Here is a 22,814-nt window from a genome sequence, read left to right on the forward strand (position 1 = left end):
CGCCCACTTTGAAGACGTGTACCACACGCGGTTCGATCTGTCCCTCTCTTAGAGCTGCTGAAGATTTGGGAATCCCCTTGGCATTGATGGGGCGTCTACAACCTGCTTTCAAATGCTGCGTAGATGATTTAGCAGATGGGCATCGAGGCTACAAATGAAATGGCAATTAAGTCACGTTTTCCGCTGCGAAATCATAAATTTCTTGGATTCCCATTATCAGGCAGGGTCCCAAGTGGGTCATCCCCCCGTTTCATTGAAACAAGTATAATTAATCGCTTTTTGCTTTTTGCATTTGCTTTTGCTTTTCATATAATATCACATTTTCATCAGATTTCGAGTAAGTCTAGAGCTAATTCACATATGCCACATAAATTGAAGAGGGAGAGTTGAGAAGGGAGAGAAACTATATTACAATATCAAATGTTGAGTGCTACTAAATGGCTTAACCTAGTCACGACCAGTGGCTCCAATTGCCAAAGCTCTGGTACAGTTGCTCGGCCTTGTATTCCGTGATGCTGGGCTCCAGTTTGCTGGCCCCCGTCAGCCGATAATTGGGTGAAATCTTGCCCAGACTGACGCCACGCTCCAGCAGCAGTTTGGTGACGCTGAGCTGCTTGGCCGACGGCTTCTGGTTCTGGAACGAGCCAATGTACGCGAAGCTCAGGCTTCTCGTATTGTAGCCGCTCATGTGGGCGCCCACCTGGTCCCAGCCGCGACCCACGTAGACATTGCCATCGCCGCCAAGCACAAAGTTGAAGGCAATGTCGTCCTCCTGCAGCGACTCAATGTCGAAGGTCTGGCGCAGGCGCACGCGCAGCACACACTGCGCCTGGGTGGTGCAGTTGTCTGAATTGGTGGGCAGAACAATGACCAGTGAGACGGGCAGCGTGAGATCGGGCAGGGTCTTCTGCGGCGGCTGGGCCAGCCAGGCTTGGCGGTGAACAAAGCGTAGAATGAGGCCGCCGCCAATGTTGTCTTGATCTGGGAGAGAGTGTGGGCTCCGATTAGAGAATGAATTTGGGGTATTTGAATGGTGTTTAGTGTTGAAAAATGCGGGCTTGTGCGGTGGATATTCCTCATGCGCCAGTGTGGGTTAAGGAATGAAGGTGTTGGTTAGGGTTTAACTTTAGAAACCAGTGTCAGGGTTTAAATTTAGACACTAGTGTTGGTTAGGGTTTACGGTAAGGAGCTTGTGTCAGTTAGGGCTAACGGTTAGTAACTTTAGGAACTAGTGTTGGTTATGATTTATCTTTAGGAACTAGTGTTGGGTAGGGTTAACCATGTTTTAAAACAGTTTTCTATTATTTTGGAAAGTTTATTGATTTTTCTTGGATTAAATACAGAAATAACATTTATTTATAACACATTTTGCTTTGTCCTCTCAACATCTTCCCAGTGCGGCCACGTCTTTATAATCTTGTAGACCTCATCCCCAGGACTCTTGGTGGCCACCAGCTGTCGGTGTGCGTAGAGCTTATAGTCCGGCTTGAGCTTCTTCAGACGCACGCCCTCTTCGATGAGCAGCTGACAAGCACGAAGTTGGGCCGCTGTCGGCTTGATTTTGTCAAAACTGCCCATGAAAGTGATGCCAATGCTGTCCCTGTTGTGCCGCAGCGCATGGGCTCCCTGTATATCCCAGCCACGTCCCTCGTAAACGCGTCCATCGCCACCAACCATGAAATTGTAGCCCACCTGATCCCAATTGAAGCTATCCATGTGATAGCTTTGGGTGACTCTCGCACGATACGAGCAGACTTCCTGCAAAGCGTGGAGATGTGAAGAAAAGTTCTTGACAGTCGGTTGTGCCACTCACCAGCGATTCACAGCCCTCGGAGGCAGTGTGAGAGATGATCACACGGGAAACTGGCAGCTTGAGCAGATCGGGCTTACCTCTCGTTGGCATGCCACCCCAGTCTTTGATCTTGATCAGCTCCAGAGCTCCATCCGCAACAATATCAGCTTCAGCTAGAATCGAGAGAGCTTCGTGAGTCGCTGGTGAATCGTGGAACATTGTTAGGCAGAGTACATACATGTCAGACATATTCCATTCAACTCAACTCTAGGCAACACTTTTAGGACACTTTTTGACAGAAATGCAGGCACATTGGACCCGACCGGAACGGGTTAACGAATGACCGGACACTAACGAATGAATGAGTTTGGAAATGAAAATGCAATGGGAGATTTTTCCTTGTGTGTGTGTAGATAGACTCTTATTCAACATAGATAATACATTAGCCATTCCAGTTAACAATTAAAACTTAACATAAACTTAGTAGAAAACTTAAATCTCGTGCGACCAATGTGGCCACTTCTGTATGATTTTGTACAGCTCCTCGCCGGGACTCTCCGTGGCGCTCAGCTGTCGATGTCCGTACAACCGAAAGTCGGCAGCTAACATCTTGAGTCGCACTCCCTCGGCAATTAGCAGCTGGCAGGCCTTGAGCTGTCGCTCCGCTGGCCTCACAGTCGTAAAGGTGCCTATGAAGGAGATGCCTATGCTGCCTCTGTTGTAGCCCTTGGTGTGGGCACCCACACGATCCCAGCCGCGTCCCTCGTAGACGCGTCCATCGCCACCCACCAGGAAGTTATAGCCAATGTGATCCCAGCCCCAGCTGTCCATGTGAAAGGATTGCACCACCTGCGTGCGATTCGAGCAGATTTCCTTGGGAGGGCAGGACAAGGCACACGTGACAAAAAACATTGATGGTATGAATGGATCCCGTAATTGGACTTACCCTCGATTCGCAGCCTTCGGCGGCGGTGTGTGAGATTATTACACGATGCACGGGCAACTCCAAGGCATCGAGAATGGTCTTGGGTGGCCTACCGCCCCATTCGGCCACTTTGAGCATGACAAAGGTACCATTGTCGATGACATCAAAGTCGGCTGCACATGGAAATGTTCGTGGATTAGCAAATGATCGCCGCTTGATTCACTCTCTCTCTTTATATTCCATTCAATTTAACACGAGGTAACACTATCAGTTCATTTAATGCTTCTTCATATTTCACTTCACAACACTGTTCGTACAGCGTACAGTTGCGCGCGTTTTAGGTAGCAATGTTAGCATTTGATTTTTCCCCACCAATTGTGTGTGTTTAGTTATGTATTTTACATTCAATGTGCATTAGTTTCAGAATTGTTAGACATGCAAGAAGGGTATGTGGGGGGTTGAGTGTTGGTCATGGGGATTAGAAAGCACACGCAAACACATAAGACGTAATTTGAGGACAAAAAAACTGTACCTATTGTTGAATTGATTGGAATATTTAGTCGGGAATCGTCGAGTACATCACCGAGCTTACTTTTATTCAATGTCTTGCCAAAGATGTTCGTTGTGGTGGCCAATATGATGCCCAATAGTGTTGTTAACAGCACGAATGCCACCGTTATGCTGATGGCCTTGCGACTTATGGTATTTGGCAGATACGGACAAAGCATGGGCGCCTGCTGCCCCTCATCATCTAGCTTGGAACCTACAAAAGAATGGAAGGAAGTAAGGAAGGAAGGGTCAACGTTGGGGAATGTTTATTCTCAAAGTTTGTGGCTTTTTTTGAAGTCTCTTACGCTGCTCTAACATCTCCAATCTCTTTTCGTGCTGCCTGAGACTCTGCTCCAGCCATTTGCTCAGCTGCAATGAACTCTGTTGCTGATTCTGATTACTGCCCAAACACCCATCACAACGCCAGCTCAAATTTGGTATTGTCTCCAGCAGTTTATGCTGTTCCGAGCTTAGACCCGTGCAGTGTCTATGGAACAGACGTCCACATAGAGCATTATCACACTCGATGCGGCTGTGGCTGGGTGCTATCAAACCGCAGCACTTGCTGCAACTTCCGTGCGTGCCGTTCAACATTCTCCGATCGTTTCAAATTAGCAACTGAATTGAGCTCTGATTTTGGCATTCAGGCAGAGTACTTTTTGTTGTGGTGCCAAGTGCGTGCCACATTGCTCCCGCTCTTGTTATTTATTTAGACAAAAAACCCCCCTGTGCACACGCTCCATTTATTACCCCAGAAATGGGGAAGTACCTTACTAGGGTTCTGTTTAATTAAAGCTGCTAACTAAACGGGCACTAAGTCTCTTCCCCGTCTCGACTGTTGCTTATACAGCGAGCGGGAATTTGATTTTCTGGCTGGCTCATTTCATTATGGTAATTGTGAAAACGAATCAAGTAAACAATTGGGGAACAAAACTGCGTGGCAGACCTTGAATTTTCTGCAGTTAAATTCTAATTTTCTGTGGCGGATTTTTAATGGCTTACTGAACCCCCAAAAAGATTTCCAATTTTTCTTTGTGAATGAAGCCGGAAATTCTTGCTTTTTTTAAAGTTTTCTTCGCTGCAATGTCGCTGCGCTGTTTTTTGCTCTGCTGCTTGTACAAAATAATATTTGTTGTGTATTTGTTCGTTGTATATCTCATAAATTGTGTGTTTGGGGCCATCTGCTAATCTACGTTTCGCAGCACAATCGTTAAAGACTTGAGTAAACAAATTGCACGCGTTCAATATATTCCCCCAATAAAGCAAACAGAACACAGAACAGAGCCAATCGAAGGTGAAGACAAAGCAGAGGAATGTGTTACTCAGGCAACAGGAAGTTATAGATAGATGTAGCAACCCACTCTAGATCTAGCCACTTACCCGCTGCAGCGCCATTCGTTTGTGGGCGACCATTGAAGGCGGGATTATCCTGGCCATCTGCTCCGCCACCCTCGCCCGGTTTCCACTTGTCCCGATTGTCGATGAGAAACTGTTGTATCGTGACGGGTCCCTCGTAGAAGTGCTTGTCCCCGAAGGTCACATCTGTGGAGTTGGTCAGCGCTATGCTGCCGATGCCCTGCGCCGAGTTGGCTGTTGTTTGGCTGGGCGTGGCCAGCGCCAGGCTGCCGTTGAGCAGCTGCTTGGCCATGACGCCCGCCTCGCAGGCTGTGGGCGGCGGCACTTGCGCCTGACCCGGCGCCACCTGACGACTGATCACGGTGAGACCCTGGTTGAGGTCTCGCAGCTGGTCGCTGGAATTGGGCGGGTAGCTGATCTGTTGGCCCAGCTTCTGGACCGTGTAGTCATTGTGGTGGCCCTCGGCATCCGAGTCGCTGTCAATGCAGCTGGAATCGGGCGCATTCTCATCGATGGACACTATCGAAATGGTTGTACTTCGCACTGAGAGTGTGGGTGAGCTCTTGCCACCTTTACTCTGACTGATGTTCACGGTGTGCTCGATGCTGATACGATTGGCATCCTTTGACTTGGATTTCGCTTCCGCCTTGGGTCTCGCTTGGGGCTCCTCATCGCAGCTGCTGTTGCCGTTGCTGCTGCCGCTGCTGATACTCGTATCTTTGGTCATTGGCTCCTCTGCCTTGAAGCTGGCGGCATTATCATTGAGTATGACACCAGAATCTGTGGATGATGTGCTGCAGTTTTTGCCCGTCGACAGATTAATGATGCGATCGTTCATGTCGGACTGTCCCCTCCCGCTCATATTCCCTTCATAATTCACATGCATTTCACGTAATCAGAACTCTAGGTTCGCCCTGACTCTCTTTTGTGTGTTTTCTGTTCCGTTTTGTTGTCGGTTTTGCTATTTAGCAACCCTGCCTCTGCCCTGCCTCAGAATTGGGCGCACATCTTTGCGCTTTTTAGAACTTTTTCCTTCTTTTTGTGATTTCTGTTTGTGGGTCTCAAGGCTTTTGGCAAATATCATCACATCGTGAGAGCTATCTGTAAATATTCAGATTTTTGTTGTTGTATTTTTTGTATTCTCAGTAATTCTGTTGTTGATTTTGGATTTTTCTTTGTTCAAGTTTTATTTGCACTTTTTTTGCACTTCACTTTGCTGGCTTTTGATTGTAATTTATTCTAGTTTTTGCACAGCTTTCAAAACGTTTTATTGTTATCACAGAAGTCTAATTATGACAAGTTTCCCTTGTGATTTATTCATTTAAATATTATTTATGCTTTATTTGATGTTTATGGCAGTTCAATGAGGCCAATGATGGCTGAATTAGGGGCCTGGCTTTAGCGTTATCTTTTTTTTTTTTATATTTTAAAACCTGTCGCTCAGCACTCGTCTAAAAATTATGCGGTTTATTCTATTGTCCGAGTGTGTATATCCCCCGTCTCAATTTGGATTCATAAACTTGCTCAATAAGCCATAAATTGAGGCAGAGCCACAGACCGAGAGAGAGAGAGAGAGAGAGGGAGAGGCTTATGCAAATTATCTATCTATAATCGTTGACGTAGTAAAGCTTTCCGCTGCCAACTATGACGTTCGCTGCACAGCAGTTGTAGGACAGACAATCCCCAAGACAAGCGAACACCTTTCATTGCACAAACTGGCGGAGAGAATTCGCAGAACTTTGATAAAAACTCTACAGGGGGGTACTTGGGTTTGGGGGGGTGGGCCACAGAGTTGGCACAGAGCGGGCTTTTGAGATAACACAAAGCGAGCAACGGCAAGCGACAACCCGCCACAAATGAGGAACACTAAATTTGAGTTGAGCGCACCAATACACACACACATTTGAGCGGCCATTGTCACCCATACATGTGCACACGCAGCTCTGCCGCTCAAGTGTATGTGTGTGTGTGTGTGTGTGTGTGTGTCTCTTTGTTGGGTTGGAGGTTCTGTTCTGTTCAGGGGGAAGCTGTCTCTCGTCTGTCTGTCTCCCTGCCTGTCCCGCTGTGTTTTTTTTTTCTTTCAGCAAAATTATCATTAAATATTGCCTACTACTTGTAGGTGCAAATGAATTGATTTCTGCCCGGAACGTGTTTTCATTTGTGTTTGTTTTTTTCCACGAACAAACGAACGAATTTTGCCATTTCCTTTTTATGCAATTTTTTTGTCAATTTCCTAACGTTTATCATTGATATTGCAATTTTGGATGGTAAGAACTCCGATTTACACCTAAAACACGCACATAATTCATGTAATTGTCGCAATTTAAGCTTTAGTTTGTTTTTTGTTGACTTTTTGGCAGCACCAAGAGTCTGTAAAACTCAAAAAAATTATCACATACTCGTCTTGAGTTGGGAAATCCAAGTTCACGCACTTCCAAATGCCGACGCGCATCCAATGCAGCACATAAATATCTTGGTTATAGACACGACTATATAAATGTTGTTACCGACTCGATTCGATTCGATTTTTATTGTAATTTGATGGCGCGCCAAAGTGGAAGTTTTTGTCGAGCAGCGGCGCGTTCGAGTGACTCTGATCGACTGAGCGGAGCGGGCGAGCCGATCACACGGCGAATCTCGTCGGGCTGGAGCGGCTGAGCAGGAAAGCGGCAGAGAGGGAGAGACACAAAGTGTGCGGAGAGCGAGCTATACAAAGAGTGATGGTGGGGGGAGAGAGATCGAAAAGTTTTGTGGGAGAGTGGGAGAGCGCGCCGCAGGTCTTTGCTTGGGAATCGCTGTTTATTATTTAACAAAAAGTTGTTTGATTTGGACTGCAACTGCGTGAAACGCGCTTCAAAAAGCTTTCAACCAAAATTGTATTTGGAATATTTTAAGAATTTTTAAACGACTTTTGAGTATGGCAAACCTTGTCCTAATTATGCTACGCCAAAATCTAGTATTTACTTTATGCCGTGCCACACGTCTTACCAGTTTCATTACAACAGGTTGTTGGGTGTCCACTTTTCCCTCTCTTGCGGTTATGGATGGTAATGGCATCCAAGAATTCCGCGATCAGGTGCATGTGGTAGGGTTGCATTCGGGAAGATCGTTATGGATCGCTGGATGGTTGCTTGATTTCGATTTCCCCGTGCGTCACTGCGTAACCTGTTCTTGATTTCGGGTTTTTGTATATGCATGTCTCTCTGGCTGTCTGATTCCAGATATTAGTCAAATTTATAATGATATTTCTCTAGCTACTCCCCAATGCTGGGAGCTGGGCGCTGGAAGCTGTGAGCTGAAGCGCTCTCGACAGGCAGCTCTCCTGTGCCCACCTGACAATGAGTGTTTGTTTTTGTTTAGACGTGCACACAGACACCCTGTACATGTGTATGTATTTACTTAACTTTTTTTTTTCTTTTTCTTTTATTTGTTCATCCAATAAACAACACAAATCTCTTGCTCTTGCTATTGCTCTCTCTCCCCACCCGGCGGCTGGCGTTCAATTTTTGTTGTTGTTTTTTCGTTACCGGTACTCGTGTGGGCAACATTTTTGAACAATTTCAAATTGCGCTACCATTTCCGAGAATTGTTTTTCTTTTGTGCACTACCGCAATCGGTTTTTGGGCTATTTCACTCTACCAAAAACTTTGGTTTGGCCGCATTGTACTTGGCGCAAAAATATTTAATATAATTATTGTTTGGCAGCTTTTTTTGTTGTTGCGCATTCGCAACGATGATCGTCTGCTGATAGTCTGATGAAGTGAGTGTCGGTGAAAATTGTCGGCTACAACAACAAGGTAGCAATAAATTGGCGAAACGAATTGCAGATTTGCTTGCCGTGATGATGCGAGACTGGACTCGATGTTGGGGAGAGGTTTGAGATCTTCGAAAATTTGTAAGAAAAATTATAGTAATACTAAAAAATAGTTCTTGAAAAATCGGGAAGAGCTGTGCTCTGTATTCCCTAAGAAAATCCACACAATATTGAATAGAAAAGCGCCCGAAAATGTCACTCTGGCACCCATGCCAGTGCTGACATCGACCTATCTTTCACAAGTCACTCGACTATAGCTTAATCTCTCTGCTCACTCACCTTCTATTTACAGAGACTTAACCCACACCTAACCCATAGTTAGCCCACTTCTTTGTTTGTCCATGAGAAATGTGCGAAAAAAAGGGCAAATAATGTGTAAAAATCATTTCCGATGAAGTTTCAAGTGAGCATTAACTATAAATAAACCAAATACCAATCACGGCTTAAATCTGTTTAAGCCTCGCTTACATTTAACCATTGCTTCTTCTTCTCTCTTTAATTATTATTAATTATAATATTATTTATTTTGTTGGGGATTCCCTTTTTTTGGTTGTTTTTTTTGTTGCGTATTTCTGCTACACGTGCCGCACTTTCGTCATTGTTTCTCGGCAGCACCTGAGGCCAAAAATTTGTTGCGCGGGGGCTCGGAGTGGACGGAGTGTAATTTATTTCTTGGAGGGCGTTGCTATTTGATGAATGAACACGATGAGTGGCTGCAGTGAAGGTCGTTGATAAGACACACCCACCCACTAGGCAGGAAAAGAATTGTGCGAAAAGAGGGGAATCATTTTTAGAAATTATTTTAGATGAAGTTTAAGTGTGCTTGAACCATAAATATTATCAGAGAGTGGTGTTGAATGATGTACATATGTATATCTAGTGGGAGTAAAAGTAGGAGCATAAATGGATATTGTTCTATCATAAGACGATCTCCAACAAGTTATCCTGGTAAAGTCCCTGCAATCAGCTCTCATTTGCACTCCCATCTGTAGTGTATTTTAAGTGTATTTGTTGTTGTTGTTTAGTATTTTAATTAACTTGAAAACCAGATAAATAACAGCAACAGCGGCGGCATAGGCAGCGGCAGGCGACAACGACAGTCGAAACACTATCCCCCACACATACTCAAGTGAATGGAACATGAAGCTACCGATAATGATGCTTGTACTTGCATACACAATGAGACATACATATAAGTATATAGCGCATATATAGACACGATCATACAGTATACTCCACTACTCATGTGAGTATTAAAAGCTGGTCTACATCTATACACAAGCTGATAGGTTCGGTTCGGTTTGGTTCGTGTTTTGCGGCTTGGGAATTTCCAGCTTTTGAGCGACAGTTAAATAAACAACTTAAGAGAGAGTGTAAAAAGCAAACAGAGAGAGTGTAAGCACCAGAGAGAGATAGAGAGAGAGAGAGCAGCTGCTCTATAAATAAACGTAGCGCTCTTAACCGGTTTCTGTTTCTGTTGTTTTGCTTTTTTGACCCAAGTCAGGCATAACCGAAAGGAAAGCTCGTGCCGTTTGCTTGATTTAGTATATTAATTAAATATAATTTGTATTTGGATACGCTCTTAGGTGGTAAAGAAGTCTATGGGTGGATCATCTACTGCTTGGCATCCCAGGAGTCACGCGTCATGCCCAGTTCGCTGCCACAGGCGGGCGTCTCATCCATGCCACAGCCATAGAAGTGCGGCCATTTGCGTATCTCCCGGTAAACATTGATGCCAGGACTTTTGCTGGACTTGGTCTGGAAGGGGAATGGATAGAACAGATCAGCTGGGAGTTCCCTGTGCTGCTTTGACTTCTCCTTACTTGATTTTGTGCCACCAGCTTGTAGTCCACTTCCAGCTGTTGATTGGCCACGGCATGTGCCAGCAGAAATTGGACACCTTCCAGCTGCTTGGCTGTCGGCGCATACCGTCCGTAGTCACCCATAAAGGTAATGGCCAGCGTGTGATTGGCATACGTGTTGGCCCAGTCCCAGCCACGTCCCACATAGATGTTGCCCTCGTCAGAGACCTGTGCAAGCGAAAAGGCCAATGAACGTGCGCGGCACATTAATTTTCCTTCACTTACATAAAAATTAGACTGTATGTCGGGCAGGATCTTCTCTGCCACGGCAGCGTCTTGTATGGTGCGCATTTTGATGGAACATTTGTAGACATTGGAGCAGGGTATCGACTGCACGCCAATGTGTGTGATGAGTACATAGGGTATGGGTCGTCGCAGTGGCACTGTCAATGGCCGCACATTGGTCGATGCACCCCACTGTATGCGATCGATGACTAGATGACCATTTCCTAGATTCGGAACTGCACAATTGGTGAATTTCGTTACGGAGGAGACCCTCTACCCCAACCGGCAGTTGCCCACTTACACGTGTCGTGGTCGTAGGTGTTGCCAAAGTAAATCGCTTTGTTGGCCGCCTCCGAGCGTGGCCGATTCAGCTCCACATAGAGCACAATCAGTGCTGTGGCCAGAACGAGCAGGATGAGTGTGATCAGCAGGATGGTGTTCCTCGTGAGGCGCTTCGATGGGGAACTGTCACGACGCAGGTTGCTGCTGCTGCTGCTGTTGATTCCTGTTGGCAAACAATCCACAAAAGTGGTTAACTTAACGCTGTAGAAGATCTCCAGCTGTGTTCCCATACTTGAATTATCTCTAGAGTGTGCCACTGTGGGCTCTGGTGTGCGTCTTCTGCGCGCCGTGCGCTCTGAGTGCACCTTGAGCAACAGTTTCATTGCGTCTGCGCAAACAGTAGCCGCAGCGCGTAATGCCTTATCAAAATTCTTTTGTGACCAAATGACAGGTCATTATAAGAGTTAATTCTTATGAGTAATTGCCCAGCGTTGAATCATCCACACACACACACACACAGAGGGAGAGAGCGAGAGCGAGAGAGACATGCGGTGGCACGTAAGCGCGTTGCCGATAAACAACAACAAGCGAGAAGGCCGGAACTCTAAACGGCAAACGCCACCTCACCTGAACCCGTCACAGAAACAACTGAAATGCCGCGCAGTTGTCGATGGTCGAGCAGCCATCGTTCCATTGTGCCATTCACCCTCTGCCACCTCCGGTTGACATGTTTTTTGTGCGATGTCGAGGCAGGGCAACGGCAGGGGCAGGCAGCTGACTTGAGCTCATTATGATGCCGGCAGAGCTGCCAAGGGGTATATTTGATGCGCGGCAGGGGCAAGCATTTCCTGCTGGATATCTAGGAATGGATAAACGAGAGAGGCACACTGTGATCTTCATAGACTCTGGGAGATCGTAAAGTTCTTACAGATAGTATAAAGAATAGTTTCGGTTTAGTTTCCATCGTTTAGCGGGTATCTTTTAGTCGTAATCTTGGCTGTTCCGCTTTACTTTCTTGTTTTTTGTTTGGCTTTGCCATATCACATTTTACACACTCTACGTTTTGCACTCTTGTTCGCCTCTCGCTCTCTCGCTGTCACTCTCTCTCTCTGTCTTTCCCCCATTGCGCGTTCGCTTGCAACCGCGACAACGTGACGTATGCGCAATGTGCTGTGCCTTGCATTCGTAATGCCCTCAGATTGATGTACAAATAATAAAAACGGGGCGGTACTTGGGCTAGGGTAGGGGTAGTGCTGGGTATCGTGTCTCTTAAGTGCGCTCTCTTTGCACAGCAATTCCAGAAATACCCTGGCTTGGCTCTGGGTTTTTACTGCGCGAACTTAAATTAGCATTTCAATGTATCCGACAGTAAGCTGCTCTGATCTTTGCTTGAACTTCGATCTGCTGCGACTTGTTGGGTGAAACTTACCTGCTGCCGTTTGCATGGCATGCGCCTCCATGCTGGCATCCATGTAGTATATGGAGACCGGTCCCTGATACTGGGTCATCGGTCCAATGACCACATCGGTGGAGTGCGACAGATTTACCACACTGGATGGCTGTATCGAGGGATTGGTGAAGATATTCTGCGGCATGGGCAAGGCTGTCGAGGATGACGATGAGGATGTTGTGGCTGAGGCAGAGGTGAGATTGTGCAACCTTTGGGCGGCACTCGGCCGAGAGCGTTCACCCCGTTCTCTGCTCACCGACCACAGCGCAGACTCAGCCGCTGCCGTCGCAGTGCTGCTGCTGCTGCTGCTGCTGTTCTGCTCGTACATTTTCGTTCAGTAATTGCTCAGTTTTGGGCTTCACTATAACGGGAGTCACATGCGTGAGCTGCGCTTTTGTTGCCGTTTGCTGTGCCAGTCCAACAACGACTGCTAGAAATTGCAGTGCCCCGCTGTTGGGGATTTGTAACTGAAAATCAAAACAAATATTTAAGTGTCCTCTCCGGCTCTCCCAGCAATGTTCTCTCGCTCGCTCGCTCTCCATCGATCCCGCGTAAATTCTAAAGTTTGTTTTAATGCGCGGAAATCGGCTGAATGTTGGGAAAGTTTCAACAAGCCCAACGATTATTCATCCAACTGGAGATAATTTAATCGCCCGCCTCTTTAATGACTCGAGTTCTGATTTGAATTTAGTCTGAGTGCCGGTCATGTGCTGGTAACCGCAAGTTAAGTCCAGCAATTTGCATATTAATTGTTTAATTTGCTGTTCATAAATAGTTATCGTTGTGTTTTAATTTGTAAATTTAAATTATTCCAACTAGCCGCCTCTCAGTTAGTGGCGCACTCTGGCGGCTAGCCATTCCTCTGTTGCGCCATCTGTCGTTAGCTTGCCAAAGTTTCACTCAAGCCACGAACAGCCGCTGGAGCGGCGCCACTTGCAGCACTGGAAGTTCCAAAAATTGCCGCCAAAGTTCAAGAAACTGCCGCTAAAGTTCCCACAACAGGCAACAAATCTGGCGGCGCCACCCCATGCCAAATATACATTATACGCCCAGTGGTCCATATGTACGTTTAGGCAAGTCTTTCTATTACAAAATATAATTTTGAAGGAATATCCTTGGATCCTTGAGGTATTTGATAAATAGTAGAGGTGGCCTTACCGTTTCACGTCAAGATCGTAGAAGAAATGGTGTAGTTATAGAAATTATATCCTTGATGGCAAGCAAATTTGAATTATTTGTTGAGCTTTAATCCACTTTTCGTTTCGTTAATCAACCCCTCAACCCAACCCAAAGCCCACTAAGTGCATCAACACCCACCGCTGGCTGGCTGCTCCTTGCTTGCTTGCCACACAAAATGTCAGCCAGTTGCCGCCTGCTGTGCAGCAAGGCTTCACTTTCGCCACACACAAACACACACACTGGCGAGACGACGGCAACACTGTGCAGCACTTGACTTTGCCCTGGCGTCCACGTGGACCGACGGCACACCTCTGTCAACTCAGCGGCAGTGGCAAGCAGCAGCAGTAGCAGCAGGGAGGATACATGTGGCACGGGTGGCCGGCTATTAACACGCTGCTGCCGCCTGGCACGCAGCAAAAACAAAGCGCATACTTTGACGTCTGCCCTCCTAATGACGACCACGAGAATAACGATGGGTAGGACGTTGGCGACGAGAACGACGACATGGTACTGGCTCTGGTAGTGGCACTGGCAGTGGCAGCGGTGGCGCAGCTTTCCCCAAAGGGCCACGACTTTATTCATGTTCAGTTGGCATTAGTCGGGACGACCCGCTTTTTGTTTTATTTTACTTTCTTTTATTTGTCCCTATCCCGCTGCCTCCCTCTCTCTCTCTGTCTCTCTGTCTGCCGCCACCGTGGGTCTGGGGGGATTGAGGCATGAGGCATACCCCGGGAAGACGACGCAGGTGAAAACCCCAAAGTGCCCTAGGACAGTGCGAAGTGCTGAGTCAAGTGTCAACTGCAAATGACATTTGCATTTCGCTGGCAGCTGCAAACCGTGGGTTAGGAGGCAAAAAGGGGAATGGCCACGGTTAGTTCTCATCCTGCCTGGTGTCCTGCTGCCTCCCCCCACTGCCGTTCTGCCGCTCGACTGCTGCCTGGTGGCAACGCGTCAACTACGACTGACATTTGTTTTAGTTTTTCTTCCGCTTTGCGCTAGCCATTTGGCAGTTCGTTGTGTTTCCTGGCCACCACGCGAAGCAGCAGCAGCAGCAGCAGGAGCAGCAGCCGCAGAAAAAGTGCTGGAAAAAACTGCTCTGTGGAACTTTAAACTGTCATGGGGGTCTGGGTCTGCTAATACGTTGGTGGTTGCGCAGCCCAAGCCACAGCACGATTACAGGCTGCAGCCACGCCACACTGTGCAGCATGCAACACGAAAGAATCAAAACATTTCATATCGAAAAGCAGCTCGGAAATAAGCAGGTTGAGGGTTTACATTTCTTATCATGCACATATCCATCACTCCAACCCTAGCCCCCCCTGCGCATGTGCTTACCTTCTTTTTTTGTGGTTTTTTCGCTAGCACAGACATAATTAGATTTTCCTGTGCACACACTAATTAGGGAAACGTGAGTGCAGACATGTTTTGGTCAGCGACTCCTATTTTTTCTTTGGGATGCCCTTGTCTGGGGTGCATGCCGCTCACAACGGAGCTCCAATTGATTTGGTTGCTGCTGTTGGTATGAGTCTATAATGCAATTGGATCAGACAATATGCAAATTAGTTATGGCCATGCACAGCGTACCCCGTTGCAAATTGCAGTTGCAGAAGTGGAGTGTTCTCCCCATGCAAATATCACCTCCCCATGGACCATTTCTATGAGACTTATGGCTAGTCTGGGGCGGCATGCATAAGTAGCAGAAGCTACGCTTTAAATGGCCAACGATTTGTCTCTGCTTCGGGACTGGCATGCACTTCGCTTTCAGCCAAAACAAATGAAGTAAACAATTGGCTTTTGCATGGCAGTGCAGGTGATTAGCCAAGTTAAGCGTTCGATGGGGAGAAATATAAGCCAAGTTAAGCGTTCGAAAGCGAGAAATATCCCCTTAAAAACTGACTGTAATGCCAAAATGAAGTCATGCCAATTAGCTGGCATTTTCCGAAAATGGAGTGTTACGAAACTATTTTTGGACTTTTTGGCCGGCAGCAGTAATCGTAACCGGTTGCTTTTTGCATTTATCAGGGGGGTGGTGGGGGGTTGCTGGAAATCGTGTAGCATAACGTTTCGATCTCCTATGGCTGTCAGAACGGAAAACAAACAGAATCAGACATCTCAACCGAGGGGCACACCACTCACACACGGACACGCCTATACCATACGGGTATGACTGCGGGTATTCTCGTACAATCCTCCCATACAATAAAATCGAAACTTTTGCATTGTACATGTAAATTGCCATTGCCTTTTCCAATGATGTTGCTGCTGCTGCTCGAATGCTGCTGCTGCTGCTGCTGCTGTCAGTACTCTTTGACCAAGGGTATTGTGATATTTTACTGTACTTTACTGCACTGCGATCAGCAGCAGTCAGAGTAGATAAGCTTTTCTGCTTCTACTTCTTGTCTGTACACCCAGCGAAAAATTACAGTTGCACATTGTGATATACGAAACTTAGAACAAATAATTACAAACATAGTGCATCTAAATTAATGTCTGTTTTTCACAGTGTTTATTTTTGTAGAAACTTTTCAATTTTGATAACAAGTGTAAATATTACAAGTTACAGTGCTTTTTCGTTGGGTGTAGTTCAGTTCAGAGCGCTTGTTGAGTCGACGCTCAGAGATCGCTCTCTCCCGAAACTCATGCTTGCGTGCCTGCAAAGAGTATCCAAAAGCTCGACTTTAATCCCAGCCGTTCCTTGCTTGTGCTGTTGCTGTTGCTACTGCTGCTGTTGTTGCTCCTGTTGGGGCGTTATGCAAAAAGAAAACTTTTTCGCACAGCGCATACAATTTTATTTGTTGCTACTTTTGGGCCTTGCGCTTGATTTGGCAGCACTCCCCCTCCTCCCAAACACACACAAACACGCTCCCACTCTCACACTTTCGTACACATGTATAATGTATGGGGCTTTCTCCATTCACCCATTCCATTCCTCGACCGCTTTCCTCTCACTGATATTTGGCATATTTTGGCGCACATCAATATCTCGCGTGCTAGTTGGCATCCATTCCAATGCCCAATACCCCAATGCCCAAAGTTTCCATAGGGTCGGGTCGGAATGGGACGGGAGCCGCGGGCGTATTGGCAGCGCGTTTTGTGGTGCACCCTAGCGCATGGAGTGTGGGGTGTGGGCTGATGGTGGTGGCACGGTGATGCTGTTGGTGCCTGGGATAACAAACGTTAGACATAACGTGTACTCCGCATAGAACGCGCGCCGCAGCTGCAGCTGCATGGTGCATGCTGCATTCGTGTGTGTCTGTGTGCTTATTTCATTCCTCAACTATCCAGAGTTTTGGTTTGCGGCATTTAAGCAAATATTTCCCCAAATGCAGTCCATGTCGGAGCTTAGTACATTTCCCCTTCTCCCTTTCGCCCTAAAGCCTTTAGTCTTTCTCGCAATTATCGCCGGCGCAAAGCGGTGGGTCGGGAACGGGGAGGGCACATGTGCGGGCATGTTCGTGACTTTTGGTTAAGTTTTTCTAATGATTTCCTACGTACAATTCTTGAGGTGGTTTTAGAGCTAAAGAAACTTTGAAAATATATGAGAAATACTCGTACGAGGCAGCGAAACTTTTTTGATTTTTACATTACTGTTAAAAGCGTGCAAACCGCACACCCCTGCTGTGTGGGCTGGGAACAGTTTTGCGCAAGCAATGAGGAACGCATATTTTATGGCATTTTTGTAGCAGGAGAAGTGTGGATTTTTATGGCATTTTTGCTGTTATGTTAAGTTCATTGTGTAGGGATAATGGGGGTTGAAATTATGGCAGCCTCTGTTATCTTTTTTTAAGGGGTAGAATGTAAAGGTTCTAGAGAGTGGAATGGGGAGGATTATGGCACTCTGTTATTATTTTAGGTGTAGAATGGCAGAACCATTTCTGTTTAGAGGTTCTACAGCTCTGCTCTGCCTGCTAAGGGGAAGAATGGATAGAGTAAAAGTTGCTGGCAGCGCTGTTATGCGTTTCATTGCTGTTAGCTACCTTAACAGCTTTGATATGCCTGATTACAGAGTTGGAACTCAATGCCATTAAGTTGGCTTTGCATTGTTAATGTAATGTTGTGGAACCAACGCAAAATGTTGAATGTAAAATATTCTTTCAGCCTGCCTGTCACCGGTTGGACAATTAATTCAATTTGATTTTCATTCTGTAGTTATCCTTCATAAATTTTATGATATGCCTAATTGAATTCAATGGAAATTGTAGACAATTTTGTGCACTCGAAAGGCGAACACAGCTTTGTTCTACGGCGTGACAGGCACAGGGCGACGAACCAACAGACAGATCGAAGGATAGACCGACGCACAGACCCTACAACCTAGATAAATGGCGCCTCGTCTGGCTGCTGGTCCTACTGGTCCTTGTGGTTCTTCCTGCTTCATTGGCTGCTGGTTTCCCTTTTCTACGTGCAATTTAATGTCCTGCTTCTGGTCAATTTCACAGAAATGTAGTTCAAGTCGAGGCGGGCATCGGAATCAGGGCATCAGTGCAAGGCAAGAGTGGACATCCAGACCCCCATCCGGTTGCCATTTCGATAATTAAATGTATGCACATGTGTGTGCATCTCTGTGTGTGTGTGTGTGTGTGTGTGTGTGTGTGTGTGTGTGTGTGTGTGTACGTGCTATTAGTGGTAAAATGTTGTACATTTTTACACAGTGTGAGTGCGGCAGTGGAATTATGCAAATTGAACCGCAGAAACGCTTTTAAAATGTTTTAAGTGCATTTCCATGAATATTTTCGGCGTCAGAAAGAGATGCACAAATACGCTGCCAGAGCGAGAAAGAGAGAGAGAGTGGTGCATTGCAATGTGTGTCAACCAATTTTTGGGACTGCAATTTGAACAAAATTTGCAAGTGAAGCGGGTTGGATGACCTTCTCTCAGTGACTCAGCGAATGGATTTCGCTTCAGTGCCGACATTCTCTATTTTTTAGCATGTACACAGAGGATACCAAGGGTTGTATTTAAAAGGTGTGGATGGGTGTTACATTTTGAGAAAAAATTGGAATTATTAAGGATGATTATAGCTAAGAGATTCCGGAATCGGTTCAAGGATCGGCTCTAAATAAATCAAATAAAAATAAAAGAAATAACTAATTTGATTTAAAAAATGTGTTTTTTTTTCCTTTGGAATTTATATCTGTGTTTTAACAGTACCTGCTCCAGGGTACTTTTCTCTTTGTGACATTATCCGCACTGTAATTTCCACTGTTTTTTTTTGTTCTTCCTCATTTGGTTGATGAACATCCGGAATTTGTGGTGGTCTCTGGCTTCCTCTTTTTTGTGCATATTGAAAATGAAAACCACAACGGCAAAAAAACAAAACAAAAATAGAAATGGAAATGGAAAAAAAACCCTCGAATGGGACAAGTAATCATAGAAATACAAGTAAATACGGAGTGTGGATGTATGCAGAGAGCGGACAGGAGTATCATCATTCAGCTCTCGGACTTTCCCTCTTTCGGATTTCGTATTCTTGCAACTAATTGAAGTGCACTGAAGCAGAACCGTTTGCCAATCTCTGTGATAAGCCATGCAGAATCGTGCTGCGAGGCGTAAATTAAAAATATAAGAAGCGGTGGGGATAGCCCCAAAAAAAACGTAGAAAAAAAATGTAGAAATCGAGACTTTGAGGGCCGAAAGAGCCGAAAGCATGCCAAATGCGCTCGAGTTGATTAAATTCAGTATCAATCACAAGTTTATGGGCTCAAAAGTCGGCGGAAGATTTGATGGATTTTTCGGTGGCAGAGTTTTAGCCCTCAAGGCTCAAGGAGCGCAGCAGGAGCTGGGGTGGGCCGTAGGGTGGACTGCAAATCCAAAGGAAATCGTCGCCATCGCTGCTTGATTGCTTTGCCACGTTTATATCTTTATATCGAGGAGGATGCTGCAGCAGCAGCAGCAGCAGCCAGCTCCTTCGTTTCGATTCGGCCTCTTCGTCCAGCTCAGTGCAGGACGGAAACGGAAGTCCAGTGTACAGCAGCAGCAGCAGGAATAGAATCAGCAGCAGCAGCAGCAGCCGGAGAACATCGATGGGCGATGGCAAATGCCAGTCGCCGCTCAATTTGGTAATGAAGTCCGTTGTCGTTGTCGGTTGTCGTTATTCTGTGCTCGCTCTCCTTCTCTCTCTGTCTCTCTACCAACTCCTCTTTTCCGTCTGGGCTTCATTATGTTTTCTTTTGCTCTGGCAGCATAACAGGAAAATCATTAGGCCATGGCGATTTGGCCCCGCTGATTGCATGAAAGCTGATGACGCCTTGCCCATGGAATGCCAAGAGCTGGCTGGCCACCCAATACCGATCCCTGGAGCTGTGCCCCTTAGACTGCAATTAATTAAATTTCTGTGCTCCGTTGTTGCCGCATTCGGTTCAGGCGTTGTGTTGCAGTGCAGTGCGTGCGGCTTTAATAAATTTACAAAATATATTAAATCCTTTGTGCAGCGTGTGGGTTGGTCGTTGGTTGTTGGTTTCTCTCTCTCTCTCTCTCTCTTGTGCCCTCCTTTTATGCCCTGCAACTGGGCGGGTACCCGGAGCACTCGTAGGCGTGCCAGGCATAGCATATTAAATGCTCCAGCAAGCTGCAAGCAGCACAATAAAGCCATCTATCCGTTGCCCTTAATATCCAAAAGGAGTTTAAGGAATTTAATCTCTGCGCAAAAAACCAAGCTGTAAAATAAAATAAAGATAAATATATCTACCATATTTAGTAGGTTCCAGGGCTGGAAGTTAATTAAAGATTTCGAGTAAACCAGTAAAAAAAACTTGTTAAGATTTATGGGCCATAAATTTAATATGGGAAATGGAATCCATTTTGTGGTCATAATTTGTGAGCAAATGGAAACAAAAAGTGGACAACCTTTTCAGTAATTGATGGATTTTTTCCATCACCATCGATTGATCAATCTCTGCGACTCACCGCAAAGCTCTCTCTTCCCCTCCCATTAGTCGCTAGCTGTCAACTTTGAGCTGAGATTCTACTCAGAAACTCCTTCCTTGCCTTCTATATATTTTCCTTCCGAACTAATTGCACCATTAAATAACTTCAAATATAATTTTATATGCCATACGTCTTTGTATTGCTTTGACATTTTCATTTGTCCCATGATTCAATTAGAAGACAACAAGATAGAGTGAAGAAGAGAGGGAGAGAGAGGGCGCAGACTGTGCTGTGCCGCAAAAATGCAAACATCAATAAGCTTTCGGCTACGCCGCTGCTCTCTGCCGCTGTTCTCTGCCGCTGCCGCTGCCTCTGCTCTGTCTTTGCGCTCTCCCTCTGCTCGTCTTTCGTTTTGGTGCTGTTCGTTTTTTGTGTCTGGCAAATAAATCACATGCACTTATTTATTTAATTAGACTAACTTCTTACAATAGAGACGCACACACACACTTAAGACACACACACATGTGTGTATATGCATACGTATAAGCACCCACACATGAACACAAATTGACTGTTGGCTGACATGCCACGAGATTGATTAGCTTCAGCCGCAAGCTTTGCTTTGCTTTGCCTTTCACTGCTCATTCGCTTTCGCTCCCTCTCGCTCTCTCTCTCTCTCTATGCGTGTGAGTGATTGTAACTGTATGTAGCTGTTGCTTGTAGATTGGTGTAAATTGTGCATGGAAATGTAACTTCTGCTCCACTCCGATCCGCTTCACTCGACGCCGTTCAACTCCACAGCCACAGTCAGTGCTCTGCCTTCGATTTCCTTCCTTCCCCCACACACCACACACTCGTCGTCGTACTATATGATTCCCGTTTTCCTCTCTTTGGTCTGCTGACATTATAAATTACCAAAGCAGCAAGAACCAAGCCCGGCCCAGAGAGAGAGCCTCAAGGCAAAAACAACTTGAACTCATTAATGTAAGTGATTTTTCTTGCGGGCGCTACTCGTTTACATGATGCTCCCACCATTTGGGTGGTCTCCTCCTGATTTTGAGAAAGAGTCCTTGACTGCGTTGTGCGGGGGCAGGGGCAGGGGCAAATCATCTTTCAATTTCAATTGATTTTGCTACTCGTTTGCCAGCAGCCCAGTTGCACGTTGATTGATTGCAGGCGATTTTCTTAGGGAAATTCTAGGCGCACATCTAACCATTTTTACATTGGAATCTTCTTCGGTAAGTAATTGCCATTTGCAGGAGCTTTTCTTTAGCTCTCTCCCGTTGCCCCCATAGCTCTCTATCTCTCTCTGCGTCTCTGCTTTTTTGGGCCAATTATTTGCCAGTTTAATTTACATAAATTAAATTTTGGTCTCTTTTTTTTGTTGCTGTACTTTCTGGAGGCTTTCGTTTGTTGGTTTGTTTTTGTCGAATGTCTTTTGGGCTTTTATGACCACACAATGGACATAATATTTATGACCCTGGCCCAGGGGCATGGTGTACTCTATACCTCCTGGTTATCCCCTCCCGGCACAACTCTGGCAAAGGCTTCCTTTTGCTCTGGGTCTTCTCCTTTTATTGCGAGAACTTTACGAGTGGCAACTTTGGCACTTGTCAAATGACCAGTCCGGCTCAGCACCCCCCAAAAAGGGCTCTCTCTGCACTCTGCCACCACTAGAGATATGGGACACACGAATTGTTTTACGAGCTAGACGCGTGGCGTGACGGTGGTAGTGCCACATGTGCATAGAGCTAGGGGTACGGGTCTGGGCGGGTCCACCTTTTAATAGCCCTGATAGCCAGTGTTCTCTTTGGGCTGCTGTTGAATGTTTAATAACTTTATAATGCCTGAAATTATGAAATAAAATCCATGAAATAATAATCGTTTCATTTGCAAACTGTTTGGCAGTGTGTCTGCCCCAACTGCTAAAGGTGTCTGTGCACCATTAAGGCAGCATGCCACATGCTGCTCAACACCGTCTTGTGTTCTGCTAATTGAATCAGTGACTCGCGCGCGCGCAAATGTCAATGGCAGGCCAAGTCTCAAAAATGGTGACAAAACATAAGTGTCTGCGCCAGTGTCTGTGTCAGCTCTAGGAGTGTGTGTCTGTGTGTGTGTGTGTGTGTGTGCATGGCATATAATTGAATATTGAACGAGGCTTTTAGTGCTGACTTTATTAGCGTATCTGCCACGTTGTGCCACGCGTTGCCGAGAAAACTCAATTAGGCAACGAAAATGGTCATAAAAATGTGACGGCTTCCAACTATTAGAAAAGTGCGCATAGGAAAATGTCAAAAAGAAAATTTGGTAAATTTTCGGTAAATTATGTAATGTGCATGCAAAGTGCTGCCTGAGGGCTGGGAGTGGGAGGAAAGTGGCTGAAAATAAACCATTAAGTTAATTAGAACATTGGCTGCCGCAATCAATGCAACGCAACGATTGCAACGTTGACTGCATCAGTCAACAGACTTTTGCCACACACAAAGGGAGGCAGCAGCAGCAGCAGCAGCATT

At 45.9% G+C, this 22,814-nt stretch overlaps 2 protein-coding genes across 9 annotated transcripts; both read right to left on the minus strand.

Annotated features, from left to right (window-relative positions):
* Positions 1 to 268: 268 nt before the first annotated feature.
* Positions 269 to 5,643, minus strand: LOC117893069 (peptidoglycan-recognition protein LC). 7 transcript variants are annotated; one of them, XM_034799480.1, is made up of 4 exons: positions 4,647 to 5,636; positions 3,310 to 3,480; positions 1,814 to 1,965; positions 1,339 to 1,758 (listed from the first exon to the last, which is right to left on the minus strand). In XM_034799480.1, exons 1-4 carry the CDS (start codon positions 5,506 to 5,508, stop codon positions 1,357 to 1,359), a joined length of 1,587 nt encoding a protein of 528 aa, XP_034655371.1. In that variant the 5' UTR covers positions 5,509 to 5,636; the 3' UTR covers positions 1,339 to 1,356. The 7 variants fall into 7 exon arrangements, with proteins under 7 accessions (XP_034655373.1, XP_034655370.1, XP_034655376.1 ...); XM_034799484.1 differs by lacking the exons at positions 1,339 to 1,758; positions 1,814 to 1,965; positions 4,647 to 5,636 and adding exons at positions 1,982 to 2,665; positions 2,739 to 2,890; positions 3,572 to 3,875; XM_034799481.1 differs by lacking the exons at positions 1,339 to 1,758; positions 1,814 to 1,965 and adding exons at positions 2,261 to 2,665; positions 2,739 to 2,890 and having other exon boundaries at positions 4,647 to 5,643.
* Positions 5,644 to 9,967: 4,324 nt separating this feature from the next.
* On the minus strand, positions 9,968 to 12,598 carry LOC117894733 (peptidoglycan-recognition protein LA). 2 transcript variants are annotated; one of them, XM_034801929.1, is made up of 5 exons: positions 12,235 to 12,598; positions 10,825 to 11,028; positions 10,524 to 10,759; positions 10,260 to 10,466; positions 9,968 to 10,194 (listed from the first exon to the last, which is right to left on the minus strand). In XM_034801929.1, exons 1-5 carry the CDS (start codon positions 12,581 to 12,583, stop codon positions 10,051 to 10,053), a joined length of 1,140 nt encoding a protein of 379 aa, XP_034657820.1. In that variant the 5' UTR covers positions 12,584 to 12,598; the 3' UTR covers positions 9,968 to 10,050. The 2 variants fall into 2 exon arrangements, with proteins under 2 accessions (XP_034657820.1, XP_034657821.1); XM_034801930.1 differs by lacking the exon at positions 12,235 to 12,598 and adding an exon at positions 11,098 to 11,456.
* Positions 12,599 to 22,814: the final 10,216 nt, after the last annotated feature.

Source organism: Drosophila subobscura, chromosome J, assembly GCF_008121235.1.
Source record: "Drosophila subobscura isolate 14011-0131.10 chromosome J, UCBerk_Dsub_1.0, whole genome shotgun sequence".
NCBI classification, from domain to species: Eukaryota; Metazoa; Arthropoda; class Insecta; order Diptera; family Drosophilidae; genus Drosophila; species Drosophila subobscura.

Bases quoted from the DNA above. Each gene is read 5' to 3' on its own strand.
- LOC117893069 (XM_034799479.1), bottom strand. From the start codon at position 5,508: ATGCATGTGAATTATGAAGGGAATATGAGCGGGAGGGGACAGTCCGAC. The intron at 3,481-4,646 runs GTAAGTGGCTAG...ATTCTTTTGTAG, and splicing joins AACGAATGGCGCTGCAGCGG to GTTCCAAGCTAGATGATGAG. The intron at 982-3,249 runs GTACAGTTTTTT...ACTCTCTCCCAG, and splicing joins TCCAATCAATTCAACAATAG to ATCAAGACAACATTGGCGGC.
- LOC117894733 (XM_034801929.1), bottom strand. From the start codon at position 12,583: ATGTACGAGCAGAACAGCAGCAGCAGCAGCAGCAGCACTGCGACGGCA. The intron at 10,467-10,523 runs GTAAGTGAAGGA...TCGCTTGCACAG, and splicing joins ACATACAGTCTAATTTTTAT to GTCTCTGACGAGGGCAACAT. The intron at 10,195-10,259 runs GTAAGGAGAAGT...TTCCCCTTCCAG, and splicing joins AGCTGGTGGCACAAAATCAA to ACCAAGTCCAGCAAAAGTCC.